The 24,648-nt window shown below is 55.2% G+C and overlaps 1 protein-coding gene across 6 annotated transcripts in view; it reads left to right on the forward strand.

Annotated features, from left to right (window-relative positions):
- The window catches only part of TSPAN14 (tetraspanin 14), a 57,297-nt gene extending 42,915 nt beyond the window's left edge, over window positions 1-14,382 (forward strand). For all 6 annotated transcript variants that reach the window (XM_086680139.1, XM_086680141.1, XM_086680140.1 and 3 more), the window contains 7 exons: window positions 2,406-2,456; window positions 4,255-4,401; window positions 5,925-6,095; window positions 8,005-8,130; window positions 9,305-9,349; window positions 11,418-11,537; window positions 12,592-14,382. In XM_086680139.1, the coding sequence (XP_086536265.1) occupies window positions 2,406-2,456; window positions 4,255-4,401; window positions 5,925-6,095; window positions 8,005-8,130; window positions 9,305-9,349; window positions 11,418-11,537; window positions 12,592-12,663 (732 nt within the window). In that variant the 3' untranslated portion in view covers window positions 12,664-14,382. The remainder of the gene's footprint in view (window positions 1-2,405; window positions 2,457-4,254; window positions 4,402-5,924; window positions 6,096-8,004; window positions 8,131-9,304; window positions 9,350-11,417; window positions 11,538-12,591) is intronic.
- The last annotated feature ends 10,266 nt before the right edge of the window (window positions 14,383-24,648 follow it).

The following is a 24,648-nucleotide window of genomic DNA, read 5'->3' on the forward strand; positions in this document are numbered from 1 at the left end:
GTTACTCGATGTATGTTTTTTTTTTTTTTTTTCAACGTTTATTTATTTTTGGGACAGAGAGAGACAGAGCATGAACGGGGGAGGGGCAGAGAGAGAGGGAGACACAGAAACGGAAACAGGCTCCAGGCTCCGAGCCATCAGCCCAGAGCCCGACGCGGGGCTCGAACTCACGGACCGCGAGATCGTGACCTGGCTGAAGTCGGACGCTCAACCGACTGCGCTACCCAGGCGCCCCATCGATGTATGTTTTTAAAGGATTGCTTTAGTTGCTTAGGGACCTGTGAGGAGGCCCCTGCAGGATCCAGACCTGCAGGGGTGGAGCATGGACAGGTAGGAGCAGAGAGGGAGAGAGTGTCCGATGCACTAAGTCTTTTGAAGGTGCAACCAACAGAGGGCAGGGTGAGTGGGAGTCGGGTAGAAAGAGGCATCAGGCATGAGAGGTGTAGGTTTTCTGATCTAAACAACGGAGTAGGTGGCCGTGGTACCATTTAATGAGAAGGGGAAGAGTTGGCAGGGGCTGGGGTTGGGAGAGCAAAGGGTGTCACCCACCATATGTGGACAAGTCAGGTGGACATAGGGTATTTGACCCGGGAGCCGCTATGGCTGGAGATTGGGATTTATGGGTCAGCTGTGTAGACATGCTATGTCAGGCCATGTGACTCATGGCCTCACCTAGAGGACGCCGGGGAGGGCAAGGAGGCCCAGACTGAGGCCAGCATGTGGATGTTCCTGGAGGAGGACGAGCCAGCAGGGGAGGCTGAGGAGTGACAGCACTACGTGCCCCCAAAGCTGAGCACCTTAGCGTAGGAGGGAAGGACCAGCTGTGTCTGGTCAGGTCAAATAAAGTGGGAAAAAAAAAAAAAAAAAAAAAAAAAAAGACTTGACCTCCAGCTCTGGCAAGAGGGTCAGTCACTGGGGACCTGGCGGAATGGCGGGGAGGGAAGTCTGCAGGATTCAATGGGCAGTGATGGGTCACCTTTGGGCTTGTCTGCCCCTGCAGCATAGATAACTGGGGAGGGAAAGGAACTAGTTAATTCAGTGGGAGGACTGAAAAGTAGAAAAACCGGTGTGTGGTATATACAGGACTGTGTGTCGCTCCCTGGAGTGTGAGCCCCAGCCAGGCAGGGGGGCTCTGCCTGCAGGCCCCAGAGCTTGAGACGGTGCCCGGCACTGAAGATGTACTCACGCAATACTAGTTGAATGACGTGGGGCCTAGGCCCTTCTGCACTGCGTGGTGTTTTGATCTTGGCCTTCTTGGGGCCTGTGTTCTGCTTTGTAAAACAGACAGATCAGGTCCAGGCAGGGCATCTTCACAGGGGGCCCACAGACTGCTGTGGGACCCAGCCTCGAGGAGCCTGTGAACTCTCTGAAATTCCATCCAGAATCTTGGGCACGTAAGCATTTTCTGAAGGTGGTCTGTGATTCCAAAGAGGTTGAGACCTCCCGGGGCTTTCTTTAAAGGGCCTCTCCTTCCCACTCCAGCCTCCTGGGGCCAGCAGTGAACATAGGAGGCAGGAGTGTCTTAAAGTGTGAGAATATGCCTCGGAAAGGTGGGTTCTAGACAGACATAGCCCTGTTGTGTATCGTGAGGTAATAATGAATGGCAGCCAGATGCCAGCATAAAGTACTTAAGCAGAAAAGTAGGCAGCTTAATTTTCAGAGACCAGGTGTTTTGTTTTATATGGAAAAATCTTCTCTGGTTCAGGAACCTGTGTGGTGCCTGGGGGGTGGGGGGGCTTTTTCTTCGTACACGTGAGGCAGCCTAGCCCCCGTGGGATTGGGGGGTGCTCCCTTTCTGGGGTGAATGCACTGTTTAGCACAGGCCTATTTTAATTCAGTAACGAATACCCAGTAACTAATAACACGGAGCACAGTTGTGCCCCCGGGCTCTGCGTCCCCCACAGCGGTGCCCGGTCCTCTGGAGAGAGGCTCACCTGCTCCGGGGACCTGTGAACGCACCTGGGGAGCTGTCACAGAGGGCGACGTCGTCTTCTACACCAGATTGTGCATGAAATGAGTTGGTGGGCTTTCAGAATGTGAAAGAAACAGGGCAGGGCCCCATGTCTCTGACTGCATAGTTTTTCCAGGACAGACTCTGCTCTGAGATCTTCACCTCTGGTCTCTGGAGCACGGGGGCCACTGGGGTTGAAGTTTGTCCAAATGTTCAGGGAAGGTAGGTGCGGGTTAGCCAGAATGCCTTGCCATCTTTTGGCCCCCGGGTGCAGTTCCTGTCATCTGCAGGGACGGAGGGCTTGCCTTACCCCCGTGCCGCCTGCATGGATATGAGCCGGGAGCATCCCTTGACTAGCGGTGTGGACGCTCCTCTAAGAAGCACGTTCATGGTGCTGCTTTTGGACCTAACTAACTCTCTCTCCCTCTCTCCCTCCTTTCCCCCCTCCCCGCAGTTGGCTGGAGTTGTCTTCCTTGGAGTCGGACTGTGGGCATGGAGCGAAAAGGTAGGTGTCCCTGTTACTGGGACCCTGGACATCAGGTAGCCCAGACCAGGTTTGTTCAGCTTAAATTGTTCCTTATTCCAGACTCCTCCCCGACAAACATTTCTTGCACGCAGTAATGGTTTGTAGCCATTAATCATCACACAGCCAGCTCTTAGAGATAGTTGTGACAAAAACTCCTGGGGTCCTGTGACTGGCTCTGCTTCCCCATGGTAGGGTCGCTGCTCAAGGCCAGGACTGGGCTGTTTGGGTATTTGAGCTCCATGAGTGTGGGGAGCCCTCTCTCCTGTTCCCAGAAGCCTCAGATGGCCCTGGGGGCTTGTCTGCAGCTGTGTCTAGGGCCAGCCTGGGGCCACCTTCTGCTCTTGTCTGTGCCTCTGGTAGCCAGCAGGTCCCTGAACACAGTTGTGTTTATTCCTGAAGTTCTTGTCCTGAGATCAAGGAGCAGGGCTGTGTTAACACGCCCCCTGGGTGCCCTGTGGGGCCGAGGCAGGTCTTTACATACCTGTGAACCTCCTCGCCCTGCCTGTGCAAGAGAGGTGAGGTGGGGAGAGTGGGCTCTTACTGTCAGGAAGGACAGAGGCAGTTGAAGCTTTGGGGGGGGGGGGGGGATGAGACCCGTGAGCTGCAGTACCACTTTCTGCTCCGCGGGTGGGTGTGTGCTTTGGGGGGTTCAAGAGAGCTGGAGAGGATCCTCACTACAGGGAGGACAGAATAGGGAGGGAGTAGGAGCAAGGTGGACTGGGTCAGGCTCCTGCCTGGGAACTAAGGCATCCTCTTGAGGCTCAGGCCCAGAACCCTCTGTTGCTTCAGTGGAACCTCCCTTTGCTTTCTGGAAAGGAGGCAGGGTGCTTAGATCTCTGGGCTTTCTTGCCATGGCCTTAGGAACTGAATATGGCCTGCCTTTGGGTTTGGGCATCTTCAAGGTGGCCTGTGAACCCCTAAAGGGCGGGGGCTGAGGTGCAATGTCACTTTGCCCTACTGACAAACCCTGCAAGCTGGTGCAAACCATGACTCCTAGCGCCACCGTGTGGCCACCGCCTGCACAGCAGCAGCTCCCCTGGCCGAGCCCTGAGCAGAGAGGCCTGGCTCCCCCTGCTCTTTTCTTCTTCCTCCTCTGAATCCTGGAGAACTGCTCTGTCCGTTTTGGTTCACACTAGCCACATGTGACTGTGTGTATTTAAATTAGTTAAAATGAAACACGAATGAAAATTCGGTTCCTCAGTTCCACTCAGGTGCTCAATAGCATGGGTGACCAGTGGCTACCATTTTGGACAGTGCAGATGTAGGACCCCTCCCATCATCACCAAAGGTTTTGTGGACAGCTCTGCCTTTGTCTGCCTTTGGCGGGTGTTTTCCACAGGAATGTTCATACTGAAGCTGTTTTCATGTCAGGAGAGTGGGCTTCACCCTGAACTGAGTGCAGAGTAAGCTGCCAATGGCCAGAGGCCAGGGTGAGGGTCTGGCCCTAAGGTGCCTTGACCGTAGGCCATAGGGTTCCCCGGCACCCCTTCCCCACTCCAGGTCTGGCATAGGCACCCTACAGGCTACAAAAAAAGCATGGGGTCTGCCTGGTAGGAACTCGTAGCCAAGGTGGAGCCCAGGAATGCTCCCTGTGAGGGTCCTGGGAGCTGAGGTGGGCAGGGGTCATGCTGCGTGCTCTGGTCTGGCTTTTAATAGGAGGATTGAGCCTTCTAAGACAGGTCCCTGCCCTCATTTTATCTCTGGACACCACCCAGACCCCCAGGGCACCCCTGACTCCCCGAGGCTGATGTTGCCCTGCCTTCTCTGCCTCTTTCAGGGGGTGCTGTCCGACCTCACCAAAGTGACCCGGCTGCACGGAATCGACCCTGTCGTGCTGGTCCTGATGGTGGGCGTGGTGATGTTCACGCTGGGGTTCGCTGGCTGCGTGGGGGCCCTGCGGGAGAACATCTGCCTGCTCAAGTTTGTGAGTGGCCCCAGATACAGGGGTGGGAGAGGGCTGGGAGGTAGGGGTGCGGGCTCTGCTGGGCAAGCTTATACCTTATCTGGTCGGAGGGGGCCCAGCAGTGCAGGCAGGAGGCCACCTTTGGTGTCCACCTAATGGTAAGATTTCAGGGAGCACTCAGATGAGCTAGCTCCTCGTACCTGGAGAAGTTGGGCTGCTCTGGTTTTCAGCTCCTAGAGGCAAGAGATGGCCAAGCGGGGGGCTCCTCTCCCCCTCCCTTGCTTTTTACTTCCCTCAGAAGTTCTAAAGGCATTGTTCGCCGCTCACCTTCGCCCTTCTTGGCTAAGATCAGACGATGTTGCCAGTAAAGTTAGGAAATCATTTCCCTCCTCCAGGGTGTGTGAATCTGTTGGGATGTGCGATGCAGAATCCTTCATTTCCTGGCAGCACTGCGAGTTACTAAGAATTTGGTTTTATATTTAGATACAAATTCATGTTGAAATGCATTCAGTTAAAATTAAATAGCACCTGGTGGGGAAAACACCTAATCGTGTTTTGCAATATATTATTTGTCGAAGTGATTAGATCAAGCATCTCTTTCTTGGGCTTAATTTAAGAAGCAGAACACGGTTGGTTTGGTTTTTTCCCCCCTAATTTTGTTTTCTATTAAAAATATTGCATTTAGTATCTTCCCTCTGTGTGCATGGAGGCTGGGTTTCCGAGGGCCTTCTGCGTGTGCGAGGGTGCATGCGCGCGTGCGCAGTTGTTTCCCTTCTGTCTTAACTCTGAGACCTTCACCCGCTGCGGCATGAGCTCAGTGTGACCAGTGATGATCATGGCCGGGGGAGTGTGCGCGCGCCGCAGGCCAGAGGTCTGCCTGATGGGAGGGGTGTGGGGCTGCGGTGGACTCTTGCAGGATGCCCCACGGCTGTTGCAGACAGGGGCTCTGCGCTTCTGGAGAAGTCTTGAGGCGTGCAGAGTAGGTAGTGGTAACGTCGGCGACTCTGGAGTTGTGAAGACACCTGCCAGGGAACTCAGGTGTCCTGTGTGAGCAGTGTGCTCTCAAGCAAGCCACACGCCCGAGTGAGCCTCAGTTTCCATGTCCCTACAGTGCGGGTGACGGGTTAGATTTCTAGCAACGTGGATGGTTGCGTGTGCGAGGAGAGTGGTCAGGTACTGTGTCTAGGGCACAGGCTGTGCCCTAAAGGAGCTGCTTGTCTGGTGGAGGACGTTAGCCACTCGTTTCCGGGATGGGGTTTCCTGCGGGGGAGAGGGAGACTCCTTCCCAGGAAGTGGGTGACACCGTGGCTTGGAGCTGTCTCTTCCTTTCCCTCACCTGACTCTTAGCCATGCTGCAGGGATGTGGGTAGGGATGCGTTATCTCTGTGTACAGGCAGGGCGGGGTTGCCAGCCCGTAACATGGGATTCCCGGGGCTCCAGCGCCGGTCTCCTGGCGGCAGGCGGTGGCCTTGGGTCTGATGAGGGTTCGCGCGTGGCCTGGAGGCTACAAATGTGATGACTCTCCCACCCTCGTCCCCATGCAGTTCTGTGGCACCATCGTGCTCATCTTCTTCCTGGAGCTGGCCGTGGCCGTGCTGGCCTTCCTCTTCCAGGACTGGGTGCGGGACCGGTTCCGGGAGTTCTTCGAGAGCAACATCAGATCCTACCGGGACGACATTGACCTGCAGAACCTCATTGACTCCCTGCAGAAAGCTGTAAGCACCACCCATGCTGGCCTCCCCAGTAGAGCACGGGCTTCCCACCTATGCCTGCGGTCCAGGCTGGGCTGGGGCGGGGGGCAGTGCAGGGAGGCCCTGGGAGGTGCCGCTCCTGCCTCTGGTCGGTTTAGCTTTGCCTGCTCATGGGTGCCTGGCGGCTCAGGCGTGTTCGCAGGGTGCTCGCCCCCATTTGCATCGGGCGGGCAGTCCAGCAGCTCCAGTGGCCACCCTCCCCCAGGGGCCCAGATCTCTCCAGCCCTGGCCTCACAGGCGGCTGCAGGTCCCTAGGCGCTATGGGTACCGAGGGGTGGAGCGTCTCCCCCCACCGGCCCATGACTCACTGTCTGAGGCTATTCCTGTCCCCTTCCTCCCGGGGACCTTTTCCCCTTCCTGTTTAAGAGGGCAGAGCTGCCTGGAGGAAACTCCCCCAGATGGAGAGGAATGTAACCTCCCTGGAATATGTCTCCAGGGGGGTGTCTAAGCTGTCCCAGGCCTTGGCCTTTACTCCATCTGGCATTCAGTCCCCTTGTGTGCAGCCACACCTGGAGGCTTGGACCACAGCCATCCCCACCCTGGGAAGAACCTATTCCCCACGGCCAGGCCTATGTAGGGCTGTTGTTTGATCTGTCTGTGCTCTGCCAGAAAACCTTGCTTCCTCGGGGACTTCGTATGGAACACTCTGGTTCTGAGAAGAGAATAATCAAGAAAGCATTAAAAATAACCATAGTCTACTCTCACGTTAACTAAGACTTGTTTACCCCCACGTCATGTGTCCTGGGATCCAGCAAAACCCATTGATGTGACCAGAGGCCCTTCCTGTGTTGTAATAGTGGCCTGCGTTCGTCTGCAAGGTCACATCCCAGCCGTTTCCTACTGTCTGTCCCTCACTGTGCGGTATTGACGTTGTCACATCGCCGCGGGCGTGCCGGTGTCTGTCCCGTGTGCGGGGCACTCTCGCCCTGCACTGGCCTGAAAGACATCGAGGTGGTCGCCCCTGCCGTCCTTGCAAATTCTTGAAAATCAATTATCCGGAGGGATTCGGTACATCACAGAGCTTCCTCACCGTGAAATACACGGTGATCGTTAAAGCAGCTGGAACCACAGCAGAGTGAGGGTGGGGGACATAGAATTTCATCTTAGACATAAAGACAACCAGAATTCCTGGTTGTGTGTGCGTTGCGATCACTGCCACACCCACGTCAGCAATAAGGACACGTGTAAAAACAGAATCTGCTCTCGGTTTGGGATGCCATCGACCTCACTGTGCTGTTTTCCATATGTTTGGTTTTACGTTTTTTTTAGACGAGTGGGGATGGTCTTTGCGAGAACACCACATAATGGGGGCTGGTGGGGAGGCGAGGGCAGAGACCCCAGGTCAGGGGCCGACCCCAGTCATAGTTCTGTCCTTGGGAGTAGACGTCCAGCAGCTGTTTTTTTGTAAAGAGGCACACAAAGGAACTAGGGCCAGCTTGGAAATTTCCTTGGGAGGAAGACACACTCACTGCCCACAAGGAGGGATTCCCTCTCTGTCCCCCCCCCCCCCCCCCCCCCCGGAGAACTACGGCAGAGGGACTATGGCCTCAGGAGCGTGAGGACTCTGCTCTGGGATGAGGGGAGGTAAGGGGGAAGGTCCAGGGGAGGAGGGTCTGGACCTGAGTGCCGTGCCGAGGTGAGGGGGAGCCAGTCATGCATGTTGGGATCATCGCCAAGGTTTCCTGGTTTCCTTCATAAAGGGTGACTTGGGTCACCATGCTGGGCATCTCGGTGCATGCAGGAGGTCAGCAGGGCGGGCCTTGATTTCTCTGTGTTACATGGAGGTGCACTTAACCTCTCATGTCTGCTACTCTGTGGGCGGCCACAACCCCAGCTCAGAGCCCGTGATGGCTCTCTGCTTTTGTGATCACAGAACCAGTGCTGCGGTGCCTATGGCCCTGAAGACTGGGACCTCAACGTCTATTTCAATTGCAGCGGCGCCAGCTACAGCCGCGAGAAGTGTGGGGTGCCCTTCTCCTGCTGCGTGCCGGACCCTGCGGTGAGTCGGCCTGCCCGGGGCGTGTGGAGCGGTTCCTGACTCAGTCTGAAGAGAGTGCCCTGCGCTCTGTCCATGCACCACTGCTCTGAAATCCTCTGTGTAAAAGTCCCAGGAGCGTTTTTGCATGGCCCACCTGGCTCTAGTCTTCTGAGTGAGGCAGGAGAAAACCAGTAGTGTCCCTCCCTCGAGGGGCTGTCACTCAGGGTGCCTAGACAAAATGCTACGAGCGTGGTGAGCCCTGGGCCGCGCTCCTCACTGTTCTCCGGAGAAAACTTTGCCCAGTGCACAGAAGCCCACGGGGGCGGTGGGCAGTACTCACCATCTGGGGGTGGTGGAGAATTCTCTCCTTTTCTTTCTTCTTCACCTGTTTCCGTTCCCTGTCCGTGGCCCTGGTCCCTGGGTTCCAGAAATGGGGGCTCCTGGGGGTGACCTGTGAAGGAGCACCGAATGTTTGCATGAACTGAGCTTGAGAAGAACTGGGTCTTTCACAGCTCTGGGTGCACTGGTACTGGGTGCGTGTGCCTGGTACTGGGCCCCGGGGCTCCCAAGCAGGCAGGGCATCCTCGAGACCACATGGCCGACGCCCCCAGCCCAGGAGAGGCTCCGGTGTGCTGAGGTTGCACGGCCAGCACCTGAGGTCTCCAGTGTGACGGTGAAATATCGAGCAAGTGGAACTCTTACCCCTTAGCGCAGGCATTGGCAAACCACGACCCGTGGTCTGGCCTGCTCTGTGTTTTCAGGTGATCTGTGAGCCAGGAATGGTTTCAGCCATTTTCAAATGGTTGAAAATCAATAAAAGCAGGATAATATTTTGTGGCAGGCGAAAGTTGTATGAAATTGAAGTTTCCGTGTCCATAATAAATGAAGTTTTATTGAAAGACGGCCATACGCATTCCTCTATATATCGTCAACATCTTCTTTCCTGCTACGAGAGCAGAGTTGTTGAGTAGTTGCTACGTAGGCGGGTCGGAAATAATGATCTAGCCCTTCACACGTAGTTTGGCAACCTTTGTCCTAGCATGAAAGGTTACTTGGCATTGGGATTGCAGGCCATGAGCTATGGTGGAATTTGTAAAGGTGTTTGCTGATATTTGGTTGTGACTTTTCTAGAGCGTTCTACCACTGGCTTCTCAAGAAAACAAAAATGACCAGTGTTTTTCTGCTTTTCTTACAGCAAAAAGTTGTGAACACACAGTGCGGATATGATGTCAGGACCCAGGTGAGCGCCTATGCATACAACTTTGAGTTTGTCAGGTTTATCCCCTATGGTCCAACTTCCTGATTTAGCACAAGTGCAAATTGGAGTGAGGAATCTAGGGAAGGTGCCATCTAAGCTGGGAACGAGCTGAAGAGCCTCCTTCGCTGATGGCAAGACTCATGGGAACGGTGATGGGCGTGATGCCAAGCCCCAGCAACCGCGGTCACAAAATCTAGCAGCTGCTGCATGAGGGGAAAGAGATCAGATGAAAGTTTTGGGAACAAACGCTAACATTTGTTAATGGCTCCTTGGAGTCCCAGAAGGTGTCTGTCATATAGGAGTTCGAGCACATGGCTTGGCTTAACTGCCGTGTAGAGGCGGTGGTGATAATAAGGAGGGAGACGGGTCTCGGGGCGGGAGAAAGGCTCAGTCCTCCAGAGCCTTCTTCAGGCCACAGCGGGTGTGCACTTGGATGTGAAGAGAAGGGAGTCTCCCCTTTACCTCCCCCCAGACCTTGCTCAGTGGCCTTTGGTGATATGGATGACTGTTGTTCTGGAGGGTGGATCTTGGGGAGTCCATAGGCACCCCTCCTGTTGGCCTTGGACACTAGGGATGTGTCCCTCCAGGTTGGGAGGTCTGAAGCCCCTTCCACAGTGACCTCCATTGCATAGGGATGGGCCTGTTCCCCACATTGTCAGTTTCAGTGCCGCTTGCAGGGGGTCCAGGGTTGTGATAATCAGGTACCACAGACGGTGCCTTGAACAATGGAGATTTGTCTTCTTGGAACTCTGGAGGTTAGAAGTCCAAGATCAAGGTGTGGAAAGGGTTGGTCAGAAGCCTCTCTCCTTCGCTTGTAGGTGGCTGTCTCCTGTGTGTGTCCCCACATGGTCTTCCCTCTGTGTCTTTTGGTGTCCTAATCTCTTTTTATAAGGACACCAGTCATATTGGATTATGGCCCACCCGGATAACTTCATTTCAATGTATTCCACCCCCCCCTGCTTTTTTTCATATGGTATTTGTCTTTCTCTGACATATTTTGCTTAGCATAATACTCTAGCTCCATCCACATTGTTACAAATGGCAAGATTTCATTCTTTTTTATGGCTGAGTAATATTCCAATTATATGGATGTATAGATATACGTATCTGTCTTTTATACATAACTATTTACCTATGTTTTTCCTCAGATCTAGGATTAGGGTTCGGTTTCAGGCCAAAATAATGGTTAGGGTTGGGGTTAGGGACATTGTGAGGGTATGTGCAGTTCAGAGACCTCACCAGATGGTTAGTTTAGGGTTAGGGTTAAGGTAAGGGTTACGAATTATATTACCTCTTTAAACACCCTGTCTCCAAATGCAGTCACATTCTGGGGGCTTGAGGGTTAGGACTTCAATATCTGAATTTTAGGGGGCCACAGGTCAGCCCCTACCACCGCTGAAATGAATGACTTTTCCATCAGCGTTGCAATGGGTGAGGCTGTATGTGGGTGGGTGGGGGTGAGGGTGTGCTGTGTGTGCTGTGGAGACATCCTGTGTGCCTACTGAGCCTCCACTAGGGGTCAGTATTGGAAGGCACCCCTTTGCTTATGACTGTTCCTGCTGGCTCTGGCTCGAGGAGCCAAGCTTCCCTGGGTGGGGGCCACACCCTGGGAAGCCACGGTCCCCTCCTTCTCTAGCCAACTCCTCTGACTCAGAAGATGCCGAACATCCTTCCAGTTTTCTCTTTAAAGGCGCGTCTTCCTTCTCGGAGCCTTCAGGCCCCTCCCCGCCCTTCTAGTGTGGGCTCTGGAGGGGTGCCAAACCAGTCTGTCTTTCAGTCTGGGGAGGCCCTGACAGGAGTGGGTGCAGGCCACCGCCAGGGAGTCTTCGGTTGGGCAGGGTAAAAAAATGCAGACTGCCGGAGGAGGGGGCAGAGACCGAGGCAGGCAGGTGCGTTTCTCCCGGAGAGTTCTGTTTGTCCTTGGCACCCGCCTTGCAGCACCTTGGCTCCCACCGAGCTTCGCCCTGCCCGCGACAGGAGCCCTCTGGGGAGCCGGGGTGGGGGGACGTCCGGCGTGTGTTGGGCTCAGGTCAGTGGTGTTTCCCTGCAGCTGAAGAGCAAGTGGGACGAGTCCATCTTCACAAAAGGGTGCATCCAGGCACTGGAGGGCTGGCTTCCACGCAATATTTACATCGTGGCCGGTGTCTTTATCGCCATCTCCCTGCTACAGGTGCGTTCTCCCTGCCCTTTGTGGCTTCCTTTGTCCTTGTGGGCTGTGCCTGTTCGTTTGAGCCAGATTTTAGGCCTGGAAAGACTTTGGTGGCCAGGCAGTGAGCAGGCTGGCTCGTGGCTGCCGGGAGAACGGGTGGGGGAAAGCCAAGAACTCAGCGCATCAGAGAAACCAGGAGTTCCCCGGGGTGCCCAGGGCTTGGGAAGAGACGCTGGCAGCTCCCAGGTGGCCTCTGGGGCGGCTGCTGCTCCTGTGTGGAAAGTGCGTTGTTTAGAAAATGTTTGGCTCTGACATTGCCATGAAGAGGGTGACTGAAGTGGCGCCGGGGCCGCCAGCTGTCCACACACTCCTTCCTCCTTCATTCCGCGAGTGTGTGTTGAATGATCTCAAAGGGAAGCTTAGACACAGAAGCATCTAGAAGAGGAAAGAACAAATGTACTTGCAAAACAAGCAAAGAAGTCAGACTTCAGAAAGGCTGGCTCATCAAATCCAAACCATAATGAGAATTTAAAGGGGAAATAAAAAGCAACATTCTGAAGGTCTCTGAGTTCACATTCGTCTGTTCCTGGTAGAAAAACAGTCTTCCCGCCTGATTACGCCGGTCACCAAGGTCAGATATCAGCACAGCTAAAATCAGGGAGAACCTTGTTTTTATTATGAAATCCAGCTTTACAGGAAACGTCAAGATTTATTGTTTTGAATCAAATCCAGTCAGGTGGCTCTGTTATTTTAGGTTTAGTGTGTCCCAGCTTATGGGATGTGACGTGCATGTTCGTGTTGGAGGCAGGGTGAACTGTCCGTCTTGCTTCTGTGTGCCTGCCGTTGACCCCTTCTAGGCCCTTGGGATATAGCAAAGTAGACCTCAGGGCTCCGTTTTTACTGGTGGGCTGGTCTTGTTTTGCCACAGGCCCAATTGTTTGTCTCTCTGCCTCATCCTGAGCGTCTGCAGAGTGGACGTGGGACTGATGTGCACGGCAGGGCCCGCCTTGCCCTCTGCACCTGCCCGCCCCCATCGGGCCCCACCGCTGACAGCCTCTGCCGGCTTTGCTTTCAGATATTTGGCATCTTCCTGGCGAAGACCTTGATCTCGGACATTGAGGCCGTGAAGGCAGGCCATCACTTCTGAGGGACAGAGGTGAGCAAGCAGAGCTGAGCCACGCCGTGGAGGCCAGAGCCCTTCCCTGTTGTCACCTCCGTGTCCAGAGGGAGGAAGTGGATGCACCCAGCCAGAGCCGGCGCCCTGTCTTCGGCATCAGCGTGACATGACCTCTCTGCTTCTGTTTGCTGGTGCTGAAGACTGAGGGGCCCCCCTCTAACCCGCACAAACTTGTGACTGAGACGCTCTCCCCCCGCCACCACTTGGGGTCTACCCAGAGACGGAGAACGTGTCTTTAAGCGGGGCTGGCGACTGAGGGACAGAAGGCCCCTGTGGCTGTGAAGGGGGCCTGACTCAGTTCTCCTGGAGACCGACTGTGTCTGCGGGGCCCCACTCATGTTATTGGTGCCGGCCCGGAGGGCAGTCATCTGCTGTGAGTGGGACATGGGTGGGGGTGGGGGGGTGGACCAGAAGACACGGACAAGGCTTCTCCCAGCAGCAGAAGGGTGCTGCCTGTAATTGGGGAGGGGAAGGGACACAAGTGGACCGTGCCAGCGGAGCCTGTGGTGTCTGCACGACTCGGGGATGTTTGCAGGATCCTCAGCCACGTTCAAGTAAGCCTGAGCCATGTGTGGACCGGTGCCACGGAGGACCTCCTCTGCCGCCCCTTCCAGGGCAGGAACCGCCCCTCGTCTCAATAGCATTATGCCCAGATGGCACGGGGGCATGGGCAGGGTTCTCCTCTGAGAGTCGGCTCTTTTCTTAAAGCGTGTAAATAGTTTATTTATAGGGATAAGAATGTTCTCACACCATTTCTTCGTTTCCTCTGGCATTCCCTCTAAGCAGCCTTACGCGGTGTCTGGGACTGAAGCCATCCCTTTCAGTTCCTTTGAGTGTCTCAAGACCCAACCCCATCAGCTTCTCCTTTTCATCCCTAATGACCCAGGTGCACATGCGCGCTCCCCCTTCCTCCGTGCACCCCCCCAGCACACACGCACCCGCGCCCCTCCCCTGCTTGGCCTCACTGTCTTCTGGTCTTGGTGCTACTGAAACTGTCATCCGGAACTTGAATCCTGACCTCCCCCCCCTGCCCGCTGCGAGGCCGAGGAGCCCCAGCCTGAGAGAGCCGGCCCGGAACCTTTGACCAGGGCAGCTTTCGAGGCCACGTGGTCAGGGCCGCTGGCCGGCCTGGCATTTGCCTCCCCCTGGAGTGAATCTAGCCCGGCTCCTGTGTGGAGCCGCAGACCCCAGCCTGCAGCTGTGTAGAAGCTCGGGATGGTTTTTTTTTTTTTTCCTCCCCTAACTTTTGTGATGACCTCCCCCCACTGTCCCCAAACAGGATATCTGTGGTGACCGTGTCTACCCTTCCTGGCAGGGCTATCCTGGGGCTTGCTCTTGGAAATGAAGTCTGTCTGATGTACTGAATGGTTCCCCCCGCCAGGGACAGCTGGGGCATTTGTGCGTCTCTGGGCTACTTTCTAACGCTTCTCTGGATCTCGTGCCCGTTCTGTCCTCATCGTTCAGGGATCGAGTGCTACCTTCACTTACTCGCAGAAGTGTACATGCTAGTGTGGTGTATCCTGGTGGGTGTTTGTTGATGATGTTATGATACAGTTTTTTGTTGTTGTTGTTTTTTTTTTTTTTACAGTTTTCTCTGTAGACTAGAGGAAGAAGGATGCTTGTGTTTTCAGGAAGTGTAATGCTTTTCTTTGACCGCCAAACTCTTTTTGGAATATATCTTTGTATTAATGCTGTTGTCTTGGCTGTTTGTGTTTTGGGTGACATCATGATGGCATTAAGTACCTCTGTGGTAAGCTCGGCTGCTGAGGGAACCAGGGGGATTGGGTGTGGCTGGGCACGACAGGATGGTGGACGGTAAAGCCAGTTTATGGTTGGCACCGTCTGAAATAACTTCCGTCAAGTGATTTTTTTTAGATTTTTTTCTAAGGTTTATGTACCTTGAGAGTGTGAGCGAGCACAAGTGGGGGAGGGGCAGGGAGAGAGAGAGAATCCCAAGTGGGTTCCACGCTCTGCGCTGAGCCCACGTGGGGCTCGATCTTACAAACCGATCACGACCTGAGCCAAAATCAAGAGTCAGACACTGAACTGACTGAGCCACCCAGGCACCCTGTGATTTTTTAGATTCTGTGTGTCGCTTTCAGTCATCCTTTGTGTGGAGGTTATAACCGGAATGAGCTGGCCTGTGGCTTGCTTACAGTGAGAGGCAGAGCTTTGACTCTGTAGAGCCAGGAGAAAAAGCATTAGGCTCTCTCTGTGCAGCCCCCCCCCCCCCGGCAGCACGATCCAGGCAAACGCACTTGGGGACGCTGGGTCGGAATCTGGGCACTGCTGTCCTGGACCCGCTGGCCCGTCTGTGAAGGGTGAGCAGCATTGCCCACCTGGCCACGTACCTCTGACCCATCCTGCCCTGGGGGAGACGGTGACGCCAGACCCTCGATGCCGGCGCGTGGACACCTAGGAGCGATGGCGCCTGCCACCCCATCTATCCAGGTCGACCTGGCGGCTGGACCCCTTGTGAGTCTCTACAGGTCACAGCCCAGTTCAGGGGGAAGTCTGGCCATGACTTTTCAAAGTTCAGTTTGGTTTTTGACTAGCTTACAAAACTCTTTGGCCATTTCAGCCATCTCCTTGGCCTCGGGGTAGCTGGATGAGAGAAGAGAAAGGAAACCAGGGGAAGTGGTGCATGCGTGGCGGTCTCCAGTGAACTGGAAACGACTTGTACGAAGCCACAGCGCAGCCTCCTGGTCATTGCCCGCACAGCCTACTCACTCCCTGCCCTGCCACGCTGCGTAGAGGCCGGTGTGACCTCTGCACTCCCCCTCTTAACCCCCATATACTCCCACTTTAAGGTTTCCGGGTCTTTCCTTGTCCTTCCTGTGCCCCCTCCTGCTCACACCGTTGCAGGACTTCGCTGCGTTATTTTTTTTCCCACCTCATCTCCCTCGCACACCATTTCTTACATGTTTCCCCATCTCAGAAAGCTTGCCTTGGCCCCCTCGCCTTCCTTCCTTTCCTTCCCCTCCCCACCGCTCCTTTCCTTGACTGAAGGCTGCGAGCCCAGGCACCAGACTCCACTGGCCTCTGCGGCTCCCGGCACTCTGGACCAGCCCCTTCTCAACATCCTCCGCTTCTGTGGCCCAGGCTCGCCAGGTCTCTGACCCCCTCCTGCCCATTCTCGTCACACCTCCAGCCAGCCTCGCCTGCCACTGCCCAGCTCACCAGTCTCCGGGCGTTCCCACTACCCAAAGGGCAGGGCTGGGAGCTGAGCAGGAAAACCATCTGTGCTGGTGCGTGGGAAGCCTGTGCTCCGTTTCCCCGCATGAATGACGAAACATTAATGGGTCTTGGAACACAGGAAGTGCTCCGGGTACTTAACAGTTAAAAAACTCATTCAGTCACCAGAACAGCTCTGAGGAAGCCATTTTTGTGCCCGACATGTGAGACTCCGAGAAAGGAGAGTTCCTTTTGAGGATCTGGAAGGTCTGGATTCAGACTCTGGAAACCTGCCCCCCAGAACCCGTACCTATTAAAATAGGCTTGGTGTCTACCAGCCCCGACTTCTGAATGTCTGGCTGAATGTCCGACTCCTGCTGAGCAAAACCACACCAGGGGCAAGCCCGGAAAGGAGCAGTTTCCTGAAGATTGCCCAAACTAGCAGGGCTCTGTCATAGGTCAACAGGCGTTTGGACGAGGCAGGGGAGTGCTCGCTCATGCTTCCACACCTGGATTTGGAAGAATGTGGTGCTCAGCCTTATGCAAGTACAGGTCTTCCAGGTGCTCGGCCCCATCTTGCCCCCGAGGCCCTGGCCATGGGCAGCAGCCTCCCTTCTCTGTAAGGCCAGAGCTGCTCCACCCAGCAGACCCACAGAGGGCTTTCTGTGCCGGGCAGTGAGGCATCGGACATGGCCTTCTCTCCAAGGGATACTACGTGGGAGCTGCTGCTGGGGTGGTAATGGGCATGCGTGAGTGTAGGCCTCTGCAATCTTAGGGAGCCTGGGGAGAGAGCTTCCCAGAAGAGGAGGCTGGGTCAGAGCCAGCAGAGAAGGGAAGGCCTCAGTCTTGGTAGCTGGGGCCACCTGCTCGCTCCTGGTCAGCAGCACTGGAGCACGGACTGCAGAGGCAGGGAGAAAGGGGAGGTGCTTTGCAGCGGTCCCAGCACCCAAGGCATCCTCCTGTCCTAGGAAGGTCCTGCCCAGACACCAATTGCTTGGCCCTGTCACCTGGAGGTGTGGTGCCTTCAGCTGTACCGGCTGAGTGGAATGGCTGTGTGACCTTCCCGGGTGGGCGTTTCCAGCTCTAGGGTCCCGCCTGGTGTCTGGCCACAGGGCCACAGGGTTGTCTGCCCCTAAACTGTGGTGACTTGTCCCAAATGATGGATCTTGGTAAAGATGCTTCCACAGGCTTGTGTCTGTTCCTCAAGAGGTTGCTGCCTGGCCTTCCAGGGCTGACTGGGCCTCCTGCGGTTCTCATTCGTCCGGGTGCTCTCTAATCCAGAGAACCGGATACCTTTGGCGCCATTTTGGCTCTTTGGGAACTCAGAGAGACCTGGCGTTTCCTCCTCTGAGGCTGCAGTGGAAAGGTATGTTCATCCTCAGAGTGCTTTTGGGGTCTCCGGGGTGACCCAGGGAAACCCGCAATGGGCGGTGTAGAATAAGGACTGTGGAATAACTTAGAAAAAGTCAAGGCTGCCTGTAAGTGGATACTGGCCTGGTGAAGTTACCAATTTTAGAGAGCCCAGCTTTGGAGGAGGAGGAAAATAAAGCAGAACTCACAAAGGTCTGAGACCATTATTTCTTCATTCCGCTTTCTTCCTGTGCTCTGCATCTCGTATTTCCTCAGGGGCTTCAAAGGCATGGTTTAATAACTAGCAAAATAAATGATCACCTTGGACTATACTTTTATCACCTCCCACGACTTTAAAACTAGTCATTATGTGTGTGTGTGTGTGTGTGTGTGCCACTCTTAAGTACCCTTCCAGAAAATGTTCATGCATGGTCAAGTATCTTTTCTCATACAAATGAGAATCAATTTTATGTAGCATTCACAACTGATTTACCTAATATATCTCAGAAATCTTTGTCCACAAGTGTATGCCCAGCCACGGTGCATTTTCACGGTCGCACTGCCCATCAGGGGACCGCCAGCGTGTGAATGAACCTTGCTCCATCCAGGGGAGTAGGTTTACAGTCACAGGTAACAGAAAACCCAGTTCAAACTGGTTTAAACAATGAGGGGAGGTTTTTGGCTCCTGAAGCTGGAAAGTCCAGAGGTGGGGTGAGTTTCGGGGTTGTTTTGATCCAAGTGGCTCAGTGACGCCGACAGGATCTGGTTTCTTTTATTCTGTCCTGTGCCTTCCATGGTGCCCCCATCAGCCAAGGTAGAGGGAGGGAAGACCCGTCAGAGACACCCTCGGGCCTTACTGTCATGGGGACACGGTGGTGAAGCCATTGAGGGAAGGCCCCCCATCCCCACCCCGGGATCCTCTCGACTTGTCCTTCCCACTTAAACCATCTGGCCGGGCGACAGACTCCTGTGGAAGGGGGTGAGCATGGAGGAGGCCGCCAACAGTCATGACGCTTCTGTGGGTAGATGTTTTAGTTGGTGTGGTATTTTGTTACTACAAGGGCTTATAAAAACTCTACGGTATTTTGTTGTTAGAATAACTTCCTAGAAGGGTTTGCAAGAAAAACATGTTTTTAAAGGAGCTTTCCAGGGAGGTGGACTAACATTGTAATGATAGGGTCTGGGGGCTGGGGCATGCCAGCATGGTCCTGGCTCTGGGTCAGGGGGGTAGATGGAAGGGGGGGTGATTGATGTCTCTCCAAGGATTCCTCCCAGTAAGTAGCCTGTGGCCTTACAACAGCACAAGCTCCACGGAGAGGCCGAGCAAGATGGGCAAGGGAGCCCTAGGCATCCTTCTTTGCCTCGGGAGATGGCTGGTCGTGTGGGAAGTGTTCGTTTTTGGCTGGCATCCTTGTTAAGTGAGGACAAGCACTCAGATTCAGTGCTGTCCCTGAGGTTGCGCAGGGAGGGAGCTGCAGAGTCTGGGCAGACACGAGCCTGGCACCTGGCCAGCCTGGCTGAAGCTCTATGACATGACCTGACGCTTGCGGAGTCGAGGGGCAGCAGCATCTCACTGAATGCCCCGGTTCCTCGGGACAGGGCTTCCGGGTCCAGACAGCTCGCTGCCTGGTTGCTGCCCCCTGGCGGCTCGGTGGCTCGTGCTCCTGGAGAAGGGCGGTACCCACGCTGGGTGCTGGTGCTGCTTGGCCACTTCCCCAGAGGCAGGTACGTGCCGGGGGCAAAGCCAAGATCCGTGGGGAAGGAAGAGGGGAGGTCTTGGCTCTGTGGGCGTGCATCCCCAGTGGAGACAGGGATGGGTTCCTCCATCTCCCCTGTCTGCCAGGTAATAAAACCAAAGCCATTATGTGAGAGGAGGGGAAATCCTGGACCCGGATTCCTTTGGGTTAGGACCTGTGCTGTGGCAGGAAGAGGCCTGAGCCTGAGTTTGAGTGTGGGCTCAAAAAAACCCCACTAAAACTTAATGCCTTCGTTTCTTCATTTGAGAAGTAGAGATGACTGCCTTCATGTCACAGGGTGTCTGGGAATATTCAGTTAATTACTGAAGAGCCGTGACTCCCCAGCCACCTCCTGTTCACTGGCCATGTGGCTTTGGGCAAGTCACTTAACCTCCTTGGGCCCTTTTTTTCGTAAATGAGGATAATAATACCCCCACACGGGGCTGCCTTGGGGATTAGATGAGGCGGGTAGAGGGTTTTAACATAGGTCCGGATTACTCAGTGTGTGGCTCCAAAATTACTGCTGACAAGATTATCGAAGGGCAGTTGCCGTAGCGGCCAGTGCACCCCCGCCCCCACCCCCCAGGCTGAGCTGCCTGTCCTGTCTCGTCCTGCCGACCCTCTGTCCTGTCAGCAACTAGGCTTGGAGGGCCGTAGGGAGACTCAGCAGGCATTTGGAGGTTAAGGCCTGTTTGCTTCCTGTGCATACAGGTGTGCATACAGGGTGGGGGAGGAGAGGGTGTTGCTTCTTGCCTGGAGTGTGCGTTCTTCTGGAAACCACAACTCCAGAAGTCCCTGGAGCCCCCCAGAGGAAGGAGAGCGGCCCTCCCCCTCACAGGGACCGGGGCCCCACGGGAGAGTCAGCCTAGCGGCGCAGCCTGCCCTCAGGGGGCCCAGGAGGGATGCCGTGGGCAGAAAGGGGTTCGAGGAGCTTGGGATGGGAACCAGGACAGGGCCCGGAAGCAGTCCTTGCAGGGGATAAAGCCGCACACACGGCAGGACGTCGCGTTTGGATGGGCTGGACCCCATCTGGTCCTGCTCTGGTAAGAACAGACACCCAGGGAAACTCTGGGGCCCGCCGAGGCCTCAGAGCGAGTGCCTGAGGCCAGGAGGCCATCTGTGTCCCCTCCACCTCTGACACGTGAGGGTGTTCTTCCACGTGGTGGGGCAGCCTCAGCAGGATGGAAACCAGGGAGAAGGGATGTGGCTGTGCATGTAAGTCAAGCGCATGGGCCCCTGCTCTGCTTGCTCCCAGGAGATCTTTGCGTCAAAAAACATTCGGCAGCCCTCACCCTCCCTACCCAGCTGATTCAGCCTCTCTGTGCCTCTGCAAGGCCAGGACTGCCGGCCCCCGATGGTTGTTGGGACGCAGCCATTCATCTGTCTGTGGGGACTGGGCCCAGGTCTTGTGTTTTCTTGTAGTTTTAGATCCTTTTTTTTTTCCCCCCTGCTTTCTAAAATCACAGCTGTTGTCCTATATGGAAAGAGATGGAGTGGCCTCTAGGAAGGACTTTGCACCCTGTCCCTGGAGGTATGCGAGCCCAGGCTGGATACCTACCTCCTGGTAGGGGTGATACGGGTGGGACTGAGAATGGGTTTTGTGCTGCATGGACCACCACCAGTCTTCCCATCTCTGAGAGAGGCGGTGGTCTTTAGTGTGCCTTTTGCTAGAGATAATCCCCCCCCCAAAAGCATTACTTATATAATATTACATATGCACGTATAAAAATTGTATTTAAACGAGGAAGCTGGTAAGATTAACAGTTCGAAAGAGAAATCACGTAGATCTATATGGAGTAAAGGAATTTTGGGATTGGCTTTTCTTGGGCCTCATTCTCCTACATACAGTTAGGCACGTCCGTAGACAAGAAGTATTTTGTGTTAACTCATAACTTAGTTGTAAAGCAGCTCAAAGGTAATGAAAGCCTAGAATCAAATAACTGGACGACTGTGCTCTAAACAAGGCGGGGATTTCCGCCACAGATGCCCAGAATCTTTTTTTCCTCATTCCAAAAAAGATTTCCTTGCACCTCTTGTCTTTCTGGCACAGCTCGCTTTTGAAAATAGGACCTGGGCAGGGAATCCAAAGGAGCCAATCTCTCGCTGTGAGAAATGGATTCTGGGGGTTAGAGCATCTCCTACATGCCCTAAGTAAAGGTCAGCCACTGTGGGAGGCGTCCTGGGGGCACGGGTTGCCCTCTCAGCGATGGCTGGCTGGCTGGCTGGCTCAGGTCCTCAGGCCATGTCTGCTGCCCTGAGAGCCTACGCGTCAGCAAAGCTGCTTTAGTCCGTCTCCCCGGCCACTCCTGCAGACACATCAGGAGCCACGTCCAAAACTGAATTTGTCTTCTTCCCCCAGGACCGAGTCCCACCCACACCCCAAACTGTTCTCCACTTTCCCTCATCTCAGCTGAGGGCCCCGCCACCCACCCAGCAGCCAAATCCAAGAGGGTGGGCATCACCTGGGTTCTGAGCATGCCATCAGCTCCCCTGCAGTCAACAGAACGCCAGCCAAGGTCAGCCGTCGTACAAGAAACCCCTCCTCTGACCAGGAGGCCATCTTCGATGCTTCACTCCCTGGAACAACCACCGTGGCGGATTTCAGTGTCTTTCTCCCTTTTTTTTTCTTTTGCACAATTCCTGGGACTCCTCTTGTTTGTAAGGTGTACATTTGAGTCTCTTTTCAAGCATAACTGCATTTTGAAGTGAGTTTACCTCCCTTCCCTGTGCATCTCAAAGTGATTCTAGGAAGCTGCAGGGGGTGGGCGGGCCCTGGTGGTATTCTGGATTAAAAGAGAATCTGTAACGGATGCTCCTGCTCCGTAATAGATCAGCAGGGCAGCACAGCGCTAATGGAGGAGCCGGGAACCGGTCCCTTGTCCTCAGTGACCTGGGGATCTTACTTCCACCGCAGCTTAGGCAATGGTGCTGGGGTTTTCAAGGTGTGGTCCCTCGACCAACAGCTGTGGTATCACCTGTCAAAAGTGCACATTCTGTGGTCCCACTCCAGGCCTGTGGAGTCAGAAACTCGGGAATGGCACTCAGTAATCTTTAAAAAAAAAATTTTTTTTTTGATGTTGGTTTATTTTTAAAGAGAGAGTGCACGCACACGAGCAGGGGAGGGGCAGAGAGAGAGGGAGACACAATGGGAAGCAGGCTCCAGGCTCTGAGCTGGCAGCACAGAGCCTGACGTGGGGCTCAAACCCACGAGCTGCGAGGTCATGACCCGAGCCGAAGTCGGACGCTCAACCGACTGAGCCACCCAGGCGCCCCTCCGGTAATCTTTTTAACCAGTCCTTGGGTGATGCTAATGCATGCTCAGGTTTGAGGACCATTGCACGAGGGTAGAGTCAGAAGAGACTAGCCACGAGAGCAAGCATCTCCTAAACTTTGGTGACTTTGAAAGGTAAGTATCCTTTGGAGTATCTCTGGTCGGCTGGTGGGGGGTGGGGGGGAAGAGGGTGAGGAGGGAGGGAGGGAGGGGGAATCTTAGGATTGAAGCCCGAGTGGCCTGCACACCACCTGTGTTCGCATGCCATTGGCCAGAACTCAGATGCCACATTGAATTACGAAGGGCTGGTAAAGGGGCGCCTGGGTGGCTCAGTCCGTTGAGCATCTGACTCTTGATTTCTGCTCAGGTCATGATCCTAGAGTTGTGGGATTGAGTCCCCACGTCGGTCTCCATGCTGAGCATGGAGCCTGCTTGGGATTTTTCTCTCTCCCTTCCTCTGCCCCTGTCCTCCACTCACACTTACACACACACTCTCTCTAAAATAAAAAATTAAAAGATTAAAGCGAAACAAACAAGGGGCTGGCAAAACTCTAGCCTCATGCCCAGGAAGAAGAGGAAGGACACCGGAGGTCTGTGTCCCAAGTCCCACCGCCTGGGGCAATGAAGACCAGAACTGGATTTCCTGACTTCCAGAATCTCCCTTTGCAAGGAACCCAGGGCCTTGCCCAGCTCACCGCCTCTGCTGAGCCACCTCACTGCTCATCGGCCTGGAGGCCGTGGGCACCTCACCATGCTGGGCAGGTGCGTGGGCTCCACAGGGCCCGAGATGTGGCCTGGGAGCAGATCAGGGGGGTCACGTGGCACACTGAGCTCTTGGTGCCCTCCGGGTTGACCCCTGGGGAGGTGTGGGCACAGCTGCATGGCCCTCGAAAGACTGTCCAACTCAGGACAAGAGCCCGGCGTGTGGGCCGGGAGGGGAGGAACACGTTAGGGGCTCAGCACGATGGGTTTAAGTCTTGGATCCACTGGCAAGACCTAGACCTAGACCAGAAAGCTGTTTGGCCTAGACCAGAAAGCTGACCTTGGGGTAAGACAATTTCCTGCTTCCTCATCTTGCTCGGAGAGGTAAAGGAGATAGGGTAGGAAAGCGCGTGGCACAGTCCAGTGGGCGTGTAGGAAATCTTAGCAGCCCTTCCCTTCTCTGAGGAGGGCATGGGGCCTGAGGGTGGGTGGGGTGGGGGCTCAGGGTTCCCTGGGGAGAGCCTCGCTGGGAGTTCTAAGCTGCTTGCGAGGCAAGCACACACTGCTTCTCTTCACGGGTCAGGGCGGTCTCGGGGCCTGGTGTGGCTGGGCCTGTGATTTGGATGTGGCTGTGTCTGCTGCTGAGAGGTGCCCCAGGCAGTGCTGACAGACTGTGTGGTCTTTAGCAGGCACCAGGGGACCTTGGGAGGGCTTCGTGGGTAGCTGCCCGAAGTGTAAGTCTGTTTGCCATCTGGGGCTCCAGAGTTGTCTCTTGCCCTTTGAGTTAATAAGAGCCAGTCCCGGGCCGTGACTTAACCGATCTGCTATTTTTGTGCCGAGTGGCTTCGTTCCAGGGGAATTTGGATGGAGCGGAGTGTTTCCTAATTAGCAGGACTGGGGCTTTAGGAGAGATTTAGGGGGCAGGGGTGCAGGCGAGTGTAGGTCATCCGTCTGTCAGACGGCAGGTGCAGAGGTAGCAGCTGGCTCGATACCTTCTCCACCCTGAGGACTCAGAGTGTCCGGCTCCACGAGCTGTGTGCGGGCATGAGGGACTCGGCCTCCTCTGGAAACTGCCACTTTCTCTGCTGCGTCACCGGATTCCTGGAGGGAGACAGAGGAAGTCGGACTGGGGCTGCGTTCAGAGAGGGAGCTGGGGTCTGGGAGGACTTCCTGTGAGAAGTGGACTTTCGGGAAGAGCCCTCTCAGAGGCTCTGCCCCGGGTGCCTCCCCTTCCTGACGTCCTGTCCTGTCCACCTCTGAAGCATCCTTGGCAAGACAAAAGCAGAGGCAGCCAAGCCTCTGGGGTGGTCAGGACACATGGGTTGCAGGGACCTCACCTCAAGCAAGGTTAAGCAAAAGGAGGGGTTTATTGGTTCCCAGGGCAGGGAGGGACAGTGGGACGTTCCCAGACAGAGAGAGAGGAAGTGGGGCCTTGGGGGCCTGGACGGGACTTCACATGGCCAGGGTGTTCCCTCCGTCAGCATCTCTGCTTCTCCCCGCATGCTGACCCTGTGCTCTCCTGCTGCACACAGACCTTCTCCGCTGTGGGGAAACAGGAAGACTAGTGGCCCCAAGTCAGAACTGTGCTAGAAAGTCAGCCCATTTCTCCCAGTGTGGGGATATCCGTCCCAGGCCCGAGTCACACGTGGGTCTGGGACTCAGGACTTTTCCTTGACACCACAAGGGGTCTGGGGCAGCTCGCTGGGCGGACAGCGTTAGCTG

This window comes from Puma concolor, chromosome D2, assembly GCF_028749965.1.
Source record: "Puma concolor isolate L17-30 chromosome D2, mPumCon1.1.hap2, whole genome shotgun sequence".
In the NCBI taxonomy this organism is placed as follows: Eukaryota; Metazoa; Chordata; class Mammalia; order Carnivora; family Felidae; genus Puma; species Puma concolor.